Source organism: Helianthus annuus, chromosome 4 (assembly GCF_002127325.2).
Source record: "Helianthus annuus cultivar XRQ/B chromosome 4, HanXRQr2.0-SUNRISE, whole genome shotgun sequence".
In the NCBI taxonomy this organism is placed as follows: domain Eukaryota; kingdom Viridiplantae; phylum Streptophyta; class Magnoliopsida; order Asterales; family Asteraceae; genus Helianthus; species Helianthus annuus.
This window is the reverse complement of record NC_035436.2, coordinates 153,930,890-153,945,040: the sequence shown is the minus strand read 5'-3', so window position 1 is coordinate 153,945,040 and position 14,151 is coordinate 153,930,890. Positions and strand designations below refer to the sequence as shown.

The window sequence follows — 14,151 nt, the reverse complement described above, 5'->3', positions numbered from 1 at the left end:
ATGTGTTTCACAACTGTTTGGTGGATTTAAAAGGCGAGAAACCTAAAAGAGTTCAACAACTAAGATATCCCAATCTCTAAGAATGGTGGAGAATACCAAGGAAGAGTAGTTGTGTTCAAAATGCTCGCGGCTCACTCAGAAAAAAAGCTCGGTTGTATACGAGTCAGCTCGGCTTGAATTGTAAACAAGCCGAGCTCGAGCTAGGCCTGGCTCGGCTCGCGAGCTAGCTCGAATTATTTCATTTTATGATTAATTACAGATGTATTAAATTTTTTTAAGTTTAATTAACCAATAACATATATATAAATATGAACAAATAAACAAATTATATACATATAATACTTTTTAATATGCCTTTCGGTCCTTACAATATTAGAAGAACAAAAATAGTACATATAAATATATGTATAATTTTTATACTTTTTTGTTGTTTTAAGTTATTAATATTTGTTAATAAAAAAGTTAACGAGCCAGCTCGAGTTGGCTCAAACATTTTACGAGCTGAGCTGCCTCGTTTATGTTTATGTTTGAGTGCGAGCTCGAATTGAACCTGGCTTGGCTTGATTACAGCCGTAAGAAAGACTCATGTATTTGGGTTTTAATATGTTAAACTGGGATAGATGATGTGAGTTTAATAATCGCGTAATTATGTAACGTATGTTGTTGTTTTGGAATTTCCATCTTCTTGCTATCCCTGCTTAGAGTCCCCTGCTTATGTATATTATTACAAACTGTTGTAAAAAAATGAAAAACTTTTATTAATTGACATATTTCCATTTCCAATATATATATTTCAGAAAATAAAATAATATATAAATTTAGACACAACGGCAGCATGCAAGGTTTGGTAGGGTTTACAACACAACGGCAGAGATCAATACTATTCACAGACGTTGTCACCGGTAACGTCAAGTCTCTCAATGATTCTGATTCGCAGTTGATAGTAACCACTGATTACATTTTCAACTTATTTTCATGTATTTTTTATTTCAAATTTCAATCTCTGTTTGATCTTAAGTTAAGTAATATATTTTATGTTAACATTTTCCAGATTATCCTCCATTTTCTGTTCTAACTTTCTTGTTAACATGTTACTCTTGCAAAAAGATTACTACCAGAATTGGAGCATAATCTATTGTAATTTATGAAAGGGATAATTATAATTCAAGCGGGTTCGAGATAAATATAGTTTGATTTATTTGTCCATATAGTTTGAATTATCGGTTTATTAGATATGTTTATCTAGTTGTTTTATTTGATTTGTAAAAGAGTCGAACGAGTCACGTATTCGCGTGTATTTGTGTTTGATCAAGGGTCTGATTTCCGACAATTTGTAGTGAAGGAACCCCAATTTCATTTGATCATTAATTATAACAAATGTATGTGAACTTGTGTGTTAACTTGTTTCTGTTAATTTCATTTGTTTTTGACTGATGCTGTGTTTGTGTAGATTAGAAAATGGGACTGAAGAAAAAAAGTGTCAAACTTCTAATAAGACTGATTTCATCAGCAAAGACTGGTTTCTTTTATGTTAAGAGGAAGAATCCGAGGATGAAGGCGAACAAACTTGAAATAAAAAAATATGATCCTCGTGTTCGACGTCATGTTCTTTTCACTGAAGCCAAGATAAATGACAAGAGAGATAAATCGTCATGATGGTAAGTTAACTATCTTATCATCAGGAGTTTTCTGTTATTAATAACAAGAACTATGATATGCATCTATAAATATATATATATATATATATATATATATATATATATATATATATATATATATATATATATATATATATAGGGGGCTGCTAGAATGAGAACCACCCCGAGTTGTAAGAACCGCGAGAACTACACCCTACGGAGCGCCGTTCGCCGCGATTTTTTTTTACAAGTAGATGTGTGCATTATAAACACGGCCGTAAAAAATCACGGCGAACGGCGCTCCGTGGGGTGTACTTTTTTACACCTCAAGTTTGGTGTTTTTTAATTTTTTTTCTTTTTTCTTTTTTTTTTCACCAAACTTGAGGTGTAAAAAAGTACACCCCACGGAGCGCCGTTCGCCGTGATTTTTTACGGCCGTGTTTATAATGCACACATCTACTTGTAAAAAAAAAATCGCGGCGAACGGCGCTCCGTAGGGTGTAGTTCTCGCGGTTCTTACAACTCGAGGTGGTTCTCATTCTAGCGGCTCCCTATATATATATATATGTCTTGCTTTGAACATGCTAATGATAATATTTGTTTTCTGGGAAATTTGCTGTTAAAGAAGTCATATGATTATGCTGCTGCTAGTATCTGTTCTAACCTGAAACTATTTTTGTAATTTTGTTGTCCGTGGGAGTTGGCTACAAAGTCCATTTTTCCTACAAAGTGTACAAAGTCATAAAACACCATAATTTCAACCATAAAACACACTCAAAACCCACAAATAACGTAGTGGAGGTTTACTAAAACACCATATTTGTGGGTTTTGTGTTGTGTTTTGAATGATAAGGCTTTGATTATCGAATGACTAACATTAGTGTGTTTTATGTTGATTATCATATTGTGTTTTATATTCATAGTTGTATGATGGTATGTTTGAAGTTTTTAAAGAATGTTAGGGTTTGGATATTGTGTTTTAGTGAGCTTCGCTATGTTATTTGTGGGTTTTAGCATGTTTCATGGCTGAAATTGTGGTGTTTTAAGACTTTGTACACTTTGTAGGAAAAATGGACTTTGTAGCGGAACCCCACCCTTGACGACAATATATTAAAAAACATAATAATTTTTTTATCAAAACAAACCACAAATCACTATTAAATTGTTTGCAAATTCACAAGCCAAATCACAAAAATCAATCCTGCAGCAAAGTATAACACCAAAAAGGAAAAGAAAAAAAGAAAAAGGGAAAATTACCAAAATAGTCAAGTTTGACCTTGACTTTTCCAAAATAGAGGCTAAGCCGGCAAATTTGGAGGCTTAACCGGCTTGTTTCCTATTTTGGTAATTTGACTGGTCAAATGATTATTTTGGTAATTTTCCGAAAAGAAAATCCCGAAAGCAGAGTCAAACAGTAGGTATCAAACACAAACCACCGAGCGCAAAAAAAATCAACCACTCTACAAGTAAAATCACAAGCTTAAGTCTTTGCCTTTAGTTCTAATATCTGAACAAGGGACCACAGTACATCCATCCGATGAATACTTCTGTTATCCTCCCCCTGCATACATCATGTTGACCCGATTAGGTGCATGTTAATTGGTCAAATAGTATCAAGAAAATTTCGATTATCATCTTAGTAGTTTTATAATAATATATAACACATTATTTATTCAAGAAAATTTATCAAAGAATTTTCGGTCCAACCCGGCCGTTTGACCAGTCAGGGACTCAGGGTGTACCTCAACAATGAAACACATCCAGGTTTTATCACCATAGGCATCTATCGCGCCTTTTATAATGGTCAAACCCAAGCTCCTGACCGCTTCAGTGATCTCCGGAAAATTGACACCTTCATCACACACCATCTGTGCATACACAAACCAAAAATGTTGGCAAAAAGCGAAAACATTTCAAGAGTTTCTTGTGTTACAAGTCATGATTGTACCTCTACCAGCATTTGCCCTTCGGTGCCAATATTTTCCACGATTATTGGACATAGTTTTAGCTCGTTCCCGACTTCCATTGCCCAACTTGAACCCTGCTCCTGACTCCCAAGCAACTGCAAAACAATAATCGATGAAATCTATAAACGTACCGTAGGACCGTTGACGTAAAGCTTATGGAAAACAACGTAGGCGAAAAGTTGTACCTTGTACTCAGCACATTTATCGATCTTATCGGCATGCTTCGTGATACATTGCATGAAAAGCATATGCTTAATCGTTCGTTCCAAAAGTGAGTCGATGCTACACTGTGTGACAGAACATGACTTGTTTCAACTTATTATCTTTTAAAAAATAGTAAAATGTCATTTTCGTCCCTGAGGTTTGGCCAGTTTTGCGACTTTCGTCCAAATGTTTGTTTTTTCGCATCTGGATCCAAAAGGTTTGAAATCTTGCCATTTTCATCCGGCTCGTGAACTCCATCCATTTTTCTCCGTTAAGTCAAGGTTATTTTCGTCTTATTTGTTAACTTAAAGGGCAGTTCAGTCTTTTGATTACTTGTACATTATGCTAAATGCTTGTACATAAAATTAAAAAGACCGAATTGCCCTTCGAGTTAACAAAAATGACGGAAATACCCCTGACTTAATGGAGAACAATGGATGGAGTTAACGAGCCGGATGAAAATGACAAGATTTCAAATCTTTTGGATCCAGATGCGAAAAAACAAACCTTTGGACGAAAGTCACAAAACTGGCCAAAGTAACATCATGGACGAAAATGACATTTTACTCTTTAAAAATTATGCAATGATATCACAGGAAAAACGAAGGTTACCTTTGATCCATTGGGAACAAGCTGCCTGAGTTCCTTAATACGATCTTGAATCAATTGTCTATCTCTGGGTCGGGGTTTACCGCTTTCACCGGGCCTAGCTCGTTTTTTACCGGCCTTAGCCGGTTCTCGGGGCTCGTTTATTTGCTCACTACATCTACTAACACTAGCCGATGAGAAGCCTTGTAAAGAACGCTCAAACGAGTAACAAATCGACCCAGTGGTTTGCAAATCACTAGGAGTCGGTTGCAGCCGTGAAAGGGGTTTGACCGGTTGACCAGATGACTTTGACCATTTAGTGTCGCTGTCACTGCAACAAACACTAGCAACAACTGCTTCTAAGAGGTTTTCAGAGCATGATCTTTGTGAATGTGTACTGCTTGTGTCTCCAGCCGTCTGGTCAACGGTTAGGGTCTCGTTTGTGACCGTTTCCCAATCGAAACAATTCTTCTGCTTATAAAATGTGGGTCCCAATGCTTCATACAACTCACATCCAGCAGGAAACTTGAAAGAATTGTTAGTTTCGGTCTCTGGGTTATTTAGCATCTCGCTGTTTGAAATTGTGGGCGTGAACACGCCCCAGTTTTGATCGTCGCAAGTTGTAGATTCGACGAGATCTGATATCGGGTTTTCGTTTTCTTGACGATCAGTGATCATTTCATCTTTCGTCCACTTATCCACTGTTCTATCTTGATCGCGTACATGTTTGTGAAATCTCACTGAACCTGAACTCGTTGAAATATCTGTCTGGAAAACAATTTGCATGGTAAGATTCTTGAATGATATTCGGTACGTTTTGTCAACTTAAGTTTAGTAGGTAGATATATATATATATATATAATATATATATACCACGCAAGGAGAAGGGTCGTGTAGCTCAAAAAAGATCTCTCTAATATGGTTCACGAGCTTCAAATTTTCGGTGATCTGCATGTTATGTTAAAGACACAGCTTAATGAAAAGATTAATGTGATTTAACTGTTTAATGTGCCTAGAATGTAAGCATTTTATAGATAAATACACTAGGTAGAACCGTAGAAGTAAATGCATAAGTTGCCTTACGGTTTTTAAAGAGCCGAGTTGTACAACTCCATACGAACCAACAGCAACGACAACGATTGTCTGCATAGCATAAAGACATCAAAACACATATCTGTTATAAATTGGATTAGAGTGGCAAAATGCGTGGGTTTGGCTGGTTTCTGTAACGGGTCCAAATGGGTAGTTTCTGGTATTAGCCAAGTTTAGTTGACCCGAAACTAGACCTGGCAAACGGGTCGGGTCGGGTCGGGTCATGGGTCAAAATGGGTTCGGGTCGAAACGGGTTCGGGTCGGAACGGGTTCGGGTCAGCCGTGAATTTCACTCATTTATTTCAGATTCAGCCGTGAATTCTTTTTGTTTTCTAATCACAGACGCAAGCTGCAACTATCAAACTAAATCAGTCTTTTTCTACGTTCGAAAACCCGACTGCAGAAATCGAGTTAGCTGTCGCAGACGCCATTAACATTGAAAAGTCAGTTGCTGATAGATCAGCAGTAAACTCGTAAATCCAATATAATATGTCGAGTATTGAACCCAAATCAAATCCAGATTAACTTTTTAAACAACAGCAGCAACACGACTCAGATTCAGAACTAAAATAAGCCGTGATGTGCGTGTATAATTAGATTTTCTTTGATTTAGTTCCTTCTTCGAACCAAACTCAGATCTTAATCATCAAACTGAAACTGATTCAGATCTGATTTCGATTCAAAATATTCTTTCAGCCTATTTAAACATACATGAAACAGATCTGACATCGATGTTCTGATTTTGTTCTTAAAAAAAAAAAAAAACTAAAACTAGTCGAAACAATCAATTGAATTCACAATCGCTGAAACAATCACTGAAACTGATTTCACTAAAATCAACAGAAACTAATCGAAACAAACTGAATTCACTATGTGCTCAATTCAGACTTAAATTTTGTCTGTTATCAATTCGATCAACAACAACAAAATTTAACTTTTCAGTCGTTAATCAGATTCAGTGTATAACAATTTCAATCGTTACTCATAGAATACTGAGATGTGAATCAGTTTCAGTTGTAATAACACTTATACAGGTCTGCATGTATTAGGGGTACGGGTCGAAACGGTTCGCGTCGAAACGGTATGTGTCGAAACGGTTTGCGTCGAAAAAGTACAGGTCGAAACGGTACAAACCTCGTCCTGACCCGAAACTCGTCTCGTGCGGAAACTCGTGTCGGCCCAAAACCCGTTGTGATCCGAAACCTGTCCCGTGCAGAAACCCGTGTCGGCCCGAAACCCGACCCGAACCCGTTCCGATTCAAAACCTACGTGGTGCCAAAACCGTCTCGGCCCGAAACTCAATTTGAACTGAACCCATTCCAATCTGAAACCTGCCCCATTTATTTAAGAAAATCAACCCACATCGACCCATTTCTTTAATGTTGTCGACCCGCTTTGACCCGAAAATAACAAGATGGAATTTCAAGTGACCCATTGTGACCCATTTAGTTAAAATATCTTACCCAAACGAACCCATATAATTTTAAAAGCAACCCAAACTGACCCACTTGGAAGGCTTTGGGTCAAACGAAACTTTTTCCCCAGCAAAGTTACTATTGCAAAAAAGATATTTTTTAGTAATACTTCAAATTTGTTGGATAGAATGAGACGTACCCTAATCCCAGCTGTAAATTGCGATTTCCATCCGTCAGAATGCTGAAAATTAACATACAACGTAAGAGTTAAGACGATATGATATGATATAGTACGATATTATTGATGTCAAAGTTATTTCTCACCTCGTCTAGAGAACACAAACTATTAACAAGTTGAAGCCCTGAAATCCATTGATGTTTACCCGTAGCTGCAACCCGACCTACGACCCTGCTCAACGGATTATGAGCATGATTAACGATTCGTTTTACGCGTAAACAACTTAAATGTTATTTAGAATTTTTAACAACATACCCTTCCCCAATAGAATATACACGATAAGACATGTTTGCAATAGCTAATCCAAGATGATCTTGTGGATACCACTCGTCCTTCAAGTTGTCATTCGCGTTAGTGAACCAGTTGTTGATCTCCGAAAAGTCGTTTTTCTCTTTATCGTTACAGTAAGCATCTTCCCAACTCAACATCCTACAAACATTTTCCAGATTTTAGTAAGCTTCATGATGTAAAAATTACATATTTGCCCGCCCTCGTGCTTATTAAATATGTTTATCTGGTGATCACGTTTTATACAAGAGTAAGTGTTTTGAGAGTGTTTGAAATCACTTATCTAAACTGCTTATCTGATTATTCAAAAAACCACAATGAGTTGAATGTAACTTGTAAGGCGAATCAAGCATCGATTATGGTCTTCGAGTTGCCTATTATCTAAACAAATGAACAATACACTGATATATCCAAATCCAATGTTGTAAAACAAGGTCTCGGAGGCCGAGTACTCGCTACAAGGTTGAGGCGGTCAAATCAAACTCGCCAGAATCGGATCTGGTAGGTCAACTCGGACCGAGTTTGACTTAAAAAACAATAATTCCTACGTGTATCATATTAAAGAATGAATATCATTTTTCCAGGAATGAATATCAATTTTTGAAATACTTTACTATTTGAGCATGCATTTTTTTTATTTATATTGATATTCACGTATTTTGTTATAAATATCAGTATACTTATGATATTTGACATATATATAATTTCTCAAAAACTAATTTCTTTATAACTTAACATGTGAGAGTACTCCCCGGGGAGTACTCTCCGCCTAGGCTAAGTACTCGCAACTCCCTAGTCGACCGACTAGGGAGCGCCTAGTGACTTCTGCAACCATTGCAGATCAAAACAAAACAAAACAAAGGTCAAGAAACAACTAACAACTAAAAACCAAAGTTGTTGAACATGATCTTACATTTGAGGTTGATGCTTTAGTTTCCAAAAAACAGCATACTTCCAGTCAGTGTTAAAACATAGATTCTTTAGTTGTTGGTGCAATTCACCACCACCACCACCCATCATCTTCTTCTTCTTCTTCCCCACTAAGGTTAGCCAACTATGAACACCCCCCCAAACACAAACTAAAATGACCTTTCTACCCTCTGCAACTTCTAACTACCCCTATAAGAACCTCTTCCTGCTTGTTTCCTTCTCAAACCCGCTCGCTTTTTTATCGGTGGACCGACTGTTGGAGTAAGAAGACTGCCCAATCCCATCTCCCAGATCACTTCAACCCCCACCCTAACCTCCTTAACACTTTCACCAATTCAACAACAAATTTATTACAAGATCAACTTTCAAAAGATTATTATTCTTTGAACAAACTGTAACAAAATTAAAAAACTTCATCAAAGTTCAAGAATCTTGAAATGAACTCACTGTTTTTTTTTTTTTTTAATCAGTTACTAAAAAATATTTGGTGGGTGTTGTTTATAAACTCAAGATTTAACTAATATCAAAAGACATTGAAGAAAACAACATAAAAATCAAACCTTTTCATAAAACTTTGCTTTAAATTCAGTAAAAGAAGAAGACACTCAGATGAATATGATCAAAAGTTTACACAGATAAAGAAAAAAAGTAGTTTCATTTGTGGGATTTTCATCTTTCAAACTTCTGTTTATAAACTTTTTCATTAGTCAAAATTTACAGCCCACCACCCTCTAGTTCAAAAAAGGTGCTAAATGAGCACAACAAGTGAATGACATTTTGCCACTTGGTCCATATCATTTTTGGGATTTATGAGTGTTGTTTTTTTATAGATATTCCCATGGATATATATGGCCAACACCATGATATTTTAATTGAGAAAAATGTTTCTTATCATCTCAGGAAAAACCCTATTCACAACAATCATTTTTATAGCCAAAAGTTGAAACACCAACAAAACACAACCCCATTCATATATATCTTCTCATTATGATCAATAATAACTATTTATTTGTTACTGATAATTCTTCTATGTCGACATTCTTTTAGTTGAGTTTAAAAATAAATAAAAAAACATGAAATTGTATTGTTTTGTGCTCTTGGTTTTAAATCGCGTGATGCGCTCCGATGCGTTTAGTCCAAAAATCTGATGCGTGATGCGAGCGCATCACGTATGTGATGCGTTCTTTATAAAAAAATAGTTAAAAATTATTTATACATAAAAACTTATAAAAACATACTTAAAGTAAAACAACTGACATAATTAGAAGATAAGAGTTGTGTTTTTTGGTTCAAATCAAGCATACTAAGATGTTAAGTATGGAAAAAACCGAACACAGTTCATAAAATCTGGAAAAAAAGCATAAGAAACAATGTTGCGTGCATCAGAGCGCATTATGCGATGAGCGCATTATGCGAAATGCGCGCAATATTCTCGCATCACGCAAACGCATCGCATCAGCTGTTGCGATGCGCTCTCATTAGTGCATCGGGCGCATCACGCATTATGCGCGCATTTAAAACCAAGTTTGTGCTATGTATGCCGTATTTTCGCCTAATTTTAGTGGTTTGTAAAGCATTTTTTATATTTTTTAACTGTATCAAAAGTTTAAGTAAACAAAGAAAATTACTAATATGAAAATGATGTGAATTTTAGTGGTGTGTAAATCACCTTTTATATGTTTTAACTGTATGAAAAGTTAAAGTAAATAAAAAAATTACTGATATGAAAATGATGTGTGTGTATATTGTTATGTTTAGGTTTTATCTAATTATGATGATCAATGATCTCTAATCATTGTTTAAGATTATGGGGGTTCCTTTTTTGCTAAAAAGGAAATGCATGAAGTCACGACAAATTTACCAAGAAAATTAAATATGGTTAAAAAAAGGTGTAGCATAATTATTGTCCGTTCAAACTTTAATTATCCTTTGTTTTTATTGGTTAGTTTTTACAGATTTTGAAAAGTTAGGTTTGAATTTATTTGTGTTTGATTTACCTGAAGTAAAAATAAGTTTTTTTTAATTAAATTTTCAGGTTTTTTCTTTTTAAATATAGAGATTTTAACTAACATCATTTGAACTAAACATGAATATGTATTATCCAAGGGCGAAGCTTGAGATTTCTGATCGGGGGGTCGAAAACGTATATACGTAACATTTCTATACGAAAACTAAATACTCTCCACTACTAAACGATATGTTCGGGAGGTCGGCCGCCCCTTAAAAGTTTCGTCCATGTTATCCATATCATAAAAACAAAAAGGATTTAGTAATGCTTATCATGTTAAGGATGTGTAACTGATATGACAAAATAGCCAATAAAATTTGACTTGGTCAACTCTAAACTTCGGTTGTAACTCGTAAGTAAGTAGCAACTTCATGCTTATGAGTTTCTTCAATTGCTTATGAGTTTCTTCAATAGCAACAGTGGGTTTGGGGTGTTTAATGAATCAAATTGAATTTACGACTTTTTACCTGAATTCGTATTCGATTTAAATATGATTTATTCAATTCGTGTTTGAAACTCGAATTCGAATCAGATCCGAATAAATTCAATTCAATTCATATTTATCATAAATAAATTATTTTACTTTTATTTTTAAAATAATACAAACCAATTACTTTAACATCAAAAATACCAATTTACAAAATTAATAAACTAGCACTAGGTCAAAAGACCAAAATCATAATTATAACACACAAATGCAATTTTAAAGTGGTCGCAATGCCACATTATAAAAAGTTCAAAATAAGATTCAAATAGTTGCCACTTAGGCTATAGCCTAGTGGTCAAGAGAATAGTCAATATCGAAAACATTCAAAATGGGAACGTACAAGCTTAATGAATTCAACGCTTCAATCCAAACAACAACAAGGAATCCTGAACAAAAACTACCTTATTTTTAAAATACGGAATGGTAGAAGTAGACAACTATTTGGGACTATGGGCTTTTAGAGTTTAACCTAAAGAGTTAAATGCCTGGTTGGTCCCTGTGGTTCACAAATATTGCAGACTTGCTCCCAGTGCTTGCAAATTTTGCACTCGGGTGATTCTTATCACTAACCCATGTTAATATTCTCATTTAAATATATGCGAAATAACTACATTGCCCCTGAACAATAAAAAAAATAAAAAATAAAGATGACCCCACCCTCATCTTCTTCCTCCTCTTCAATCCACCACCACCACCACCACCAACCCACCACCACCACCACCACCATCACCTTCAACCCACCACCACCTCCACAATCACCTTCAACCCACCCCACCCCCACCCTTCAATTAACAACCTCTTCTATCGATGATCAGAAGTAAGCAGCTGTGGAGATTCGCTTACTCGCAAAGAACAAACCGGAGAACAGATTGAAAATTGCGAGAGCCGGAGCAATCAGACCGTTGATTTCGCTAATCTCATCGTCAGATCTACTGCTTCAAGAGCACGGAGTAACCACTATTTTGAATCTATCACTCTGTGATGAAAACAAAGAGGAACTGGCTTCGTCAGGAGTAATCCGACCACTCGTTAAAGCATTGAAGATCGGAACATCAACGACGAAGGAAAACGCCGCGTGTGCGCTGTTAGGTTTATCTGCAGATGTCGCCGGTTAAAGGAGTGGTTGTTAATTGAAGGGTGGGGGTGGGGTGGGTTGAAGGCGACTGTGGAGGTGGTGGTGGGTTGAAGGTGACGGTGGAGGTGGTGGATTGAAGGTGGTGGTGCTGGGTTGAAGGTGGTGGCGGTGGTGGTGGGTTTTAGAGAGAGAGGAGAGGAAGAAGATGATGGTGGGCCATCTTTATTTTTTATTTTTTTATTGTTCAGGGGCAAACTATTCATTTCGCATACATTTAACTGAGAAAATTAATATGGGTTAGTGATAAGGATCACCCGAGTGCAAAATTTACAACCACTGGGACCTACTCTGTAATTAGTAAACCACTGGGACCAACTCTGTAACAGGTCATAACGGGTCATAAGCACTTAGCATAGGTTCCGATTTAGAATTTAGGCTTTGTTAAACCATATCACATGAGTTCCAATACTCATTTGGTTTACGAGACCTCATTCTACCCGATCTCCAGATTTAGTTGTCGATTTATTAATATTGTGATCCGATACTAGGTGCCACTTGATTCCTTGATTGCCCGAGCATTGTTAGTTCACTAAATCGAGGATATCTTGCTATCTCAAGTGAGTACATAGTTCCCCTATTTTACAGCTTTCAATTGTTTTGGGGTGATTCATATGTGCTAAACGATTTCGAGTTTCCAAAACAAATGCTATGGTTTATATTAAACACAACGTTTTCTATAATATGAATGAACTTGTTGGGACGTTAGTCGAAAGACAATTGAATGACATTCATTAACTATGATTAAGCCGACTAGTAGTATGTTATGGTACCATAGGATCTGACAAATCCCGTTGTCGGACTATCACCATGGTTATGGGGGTAATGTAGGTAACGATAGAACCTGATAAATTGTTAACTTACCCTTTGGTGGTTTGTTAGTATGAGTTGAACGATTAGGACGAGTCACACATGTTTGAATGTATTCAACGAGACGACCAAAAGTTAGTTTTCACGAATAAAACACGAACCATTGGAACTATTTGAACTATGTGAACGATTTGAACTATTTGAACCATTGGAACTATTTGAACTATGTGAACGATTTGAACTATTTGAACCATTAGAACTATTTGAACTATGTGAACGATCTGAACTATTTGAACCATTGGAACTATTTGAACTATGTGAACAATTTGAACTATTTGAACCATTGGAACTATTTGAACTATGTGAACGATTTGAACGGTTGGTTTATGGTAAGTGATTAGGTAACGGGGCGGGTGTAATGTGATAAAAGCATGGTGGATACGCTCGTACTTCCTATATATAAGTGCTTTTAACACATTACATGTCGTTGCGTAATCTAGATCACTTGGACAAATGTTTGCAAAACGAAGTTACACTACAAGGTTTACTTAAATATATAAACCATACAATGTTTACTTTCAACGACGATTTACTACTTGTTTTACAAAGACAAATGTTTTCAGTCAAGATTCATGGCTACAATGGTTTTGGTTTACTCATATATCAACTTGTAAAGTTGACAAAGCATACTGCAATATCAAACTCTTTTGACTTCAAGGTACACACTCGACAACTCTCGTAGTTGGACGAGGTATTGCAATATGGACTCAAAGCCATGAATCTGACGCATTCACAAAACCTATGTACTCGCTGGCATTTTTATGCTGACTTATTTTCACATATGTTTCAGGTACTCTCATATGATGATGTTTGATGATTATTGATGCATGCTCACATAGGAATGGACAAGGCCTTAGTGACTTAATAACAATGAAGGACAATATGTTCATGTTTTGCTTTTAAATTTCGAGACAATGTAATAAACTTAATTCAATAAAACGAAACTTCAATCCATGTGTTGTGAAACAATGATTCTGTTACGACACTCCTCGACGTTTCCGCCGCGGTTTATTGTTTTAACACGGTCGGGGTGTGACAGTTTACCGCCTCCACTCCGTTCACCTTATGTTCTTCAAAGATGTCCCTTATCACCTTTTGATATGTCACCTTCATCATCTTGGATTCACCCAACATATTTTCCAGAGAAATTAAAAGGTCGTAGGAGTTTACATTGCAACAAGCTAAATACTACATACAACTCAGAGGACTTTTACCAAACAAACAATAAAATTAGGTACTACTTTTTGGAAGTTTTGTTTTGTCCATTGATACTTATTCAATGATAAAAGTCTGTT

General features: G+C 36.0%; 2 protein-coding genes across 6 annotated transcripts; one reads left to right on the top strand and one right to left on the bottom strand.

Moving 5' to 3' along the window:
- The first annotated feature begins 808 nt into the window (after positions 1-808).
- LOC110936996 (50S ribosomal protein L33) lies at positions 809-13,810 on the top strand. 5 transcript variants are annotated; one of them, XM_022179403.2, is made up of 3 exons: positions 809-902; positions 1,451-1,658; positions 12,478-12,544. In XM_022179403.2, exon 2 carries the CDS (start codon positions 1,459-1,461, stop codon positions 1,654-1,656), a length of 198 nt encoding a protein of 65 aa, XP_022035095.1. In that variant the 5' UTR covers positions 809-902; positions 1,451-1,458; the 3' UTR covers positions 1,657-1,658; positions 12,478-12,544. The 5 variants fall into 5 exon arrangements, with proteins under 5 accessions (XP_022035095.1, XP_022035094.1, XP_022035097.1 ...); XM_022179402.1 differs by lacking the exon at positions 12,478-12,544 and adding an exon at positions 13,647-13,810 and having other exon boundaries at positions 810-902; XM_022179405.2 differs by lacking the exon at positions 12,478-12,544 and adding an exon at positions 13,647-13,810 and having other exon boundaries at positions 847-943.
- Positions 2,750-9,060, bottom strand: LOC110936995 (transcription factor EMB1444). Its single transcript, XM_022179401.2, has 11 exons — positions 8,343-9,060; positions 7,397-7,570; positions 7,228-7,312; positions 7,103-7,144; positions 5,480-5,539; positions 5,270-5,344; positions 4,421-5,164; positions 3,790-3,891; positions 3,586-3,699; positions 3,380-3,505; positions 2,750-3,198 (listed from the first exon to the last, which is right to left on the bottom strand). The coding sequence occupies exons 1-11, from the start codon at positions 8,447-8,449 to the stop codon at positions 3,118-3,120; spliced, it is 1,710 nt and encodes a 569-aa protein (XP_022035093.1). The 5' UTR covers positions 8,450-9,060; the 3' UTR covers positions 2,750-3,117.
- Positions 13,811-14,151: the final 341 nt, after the last annotated feature.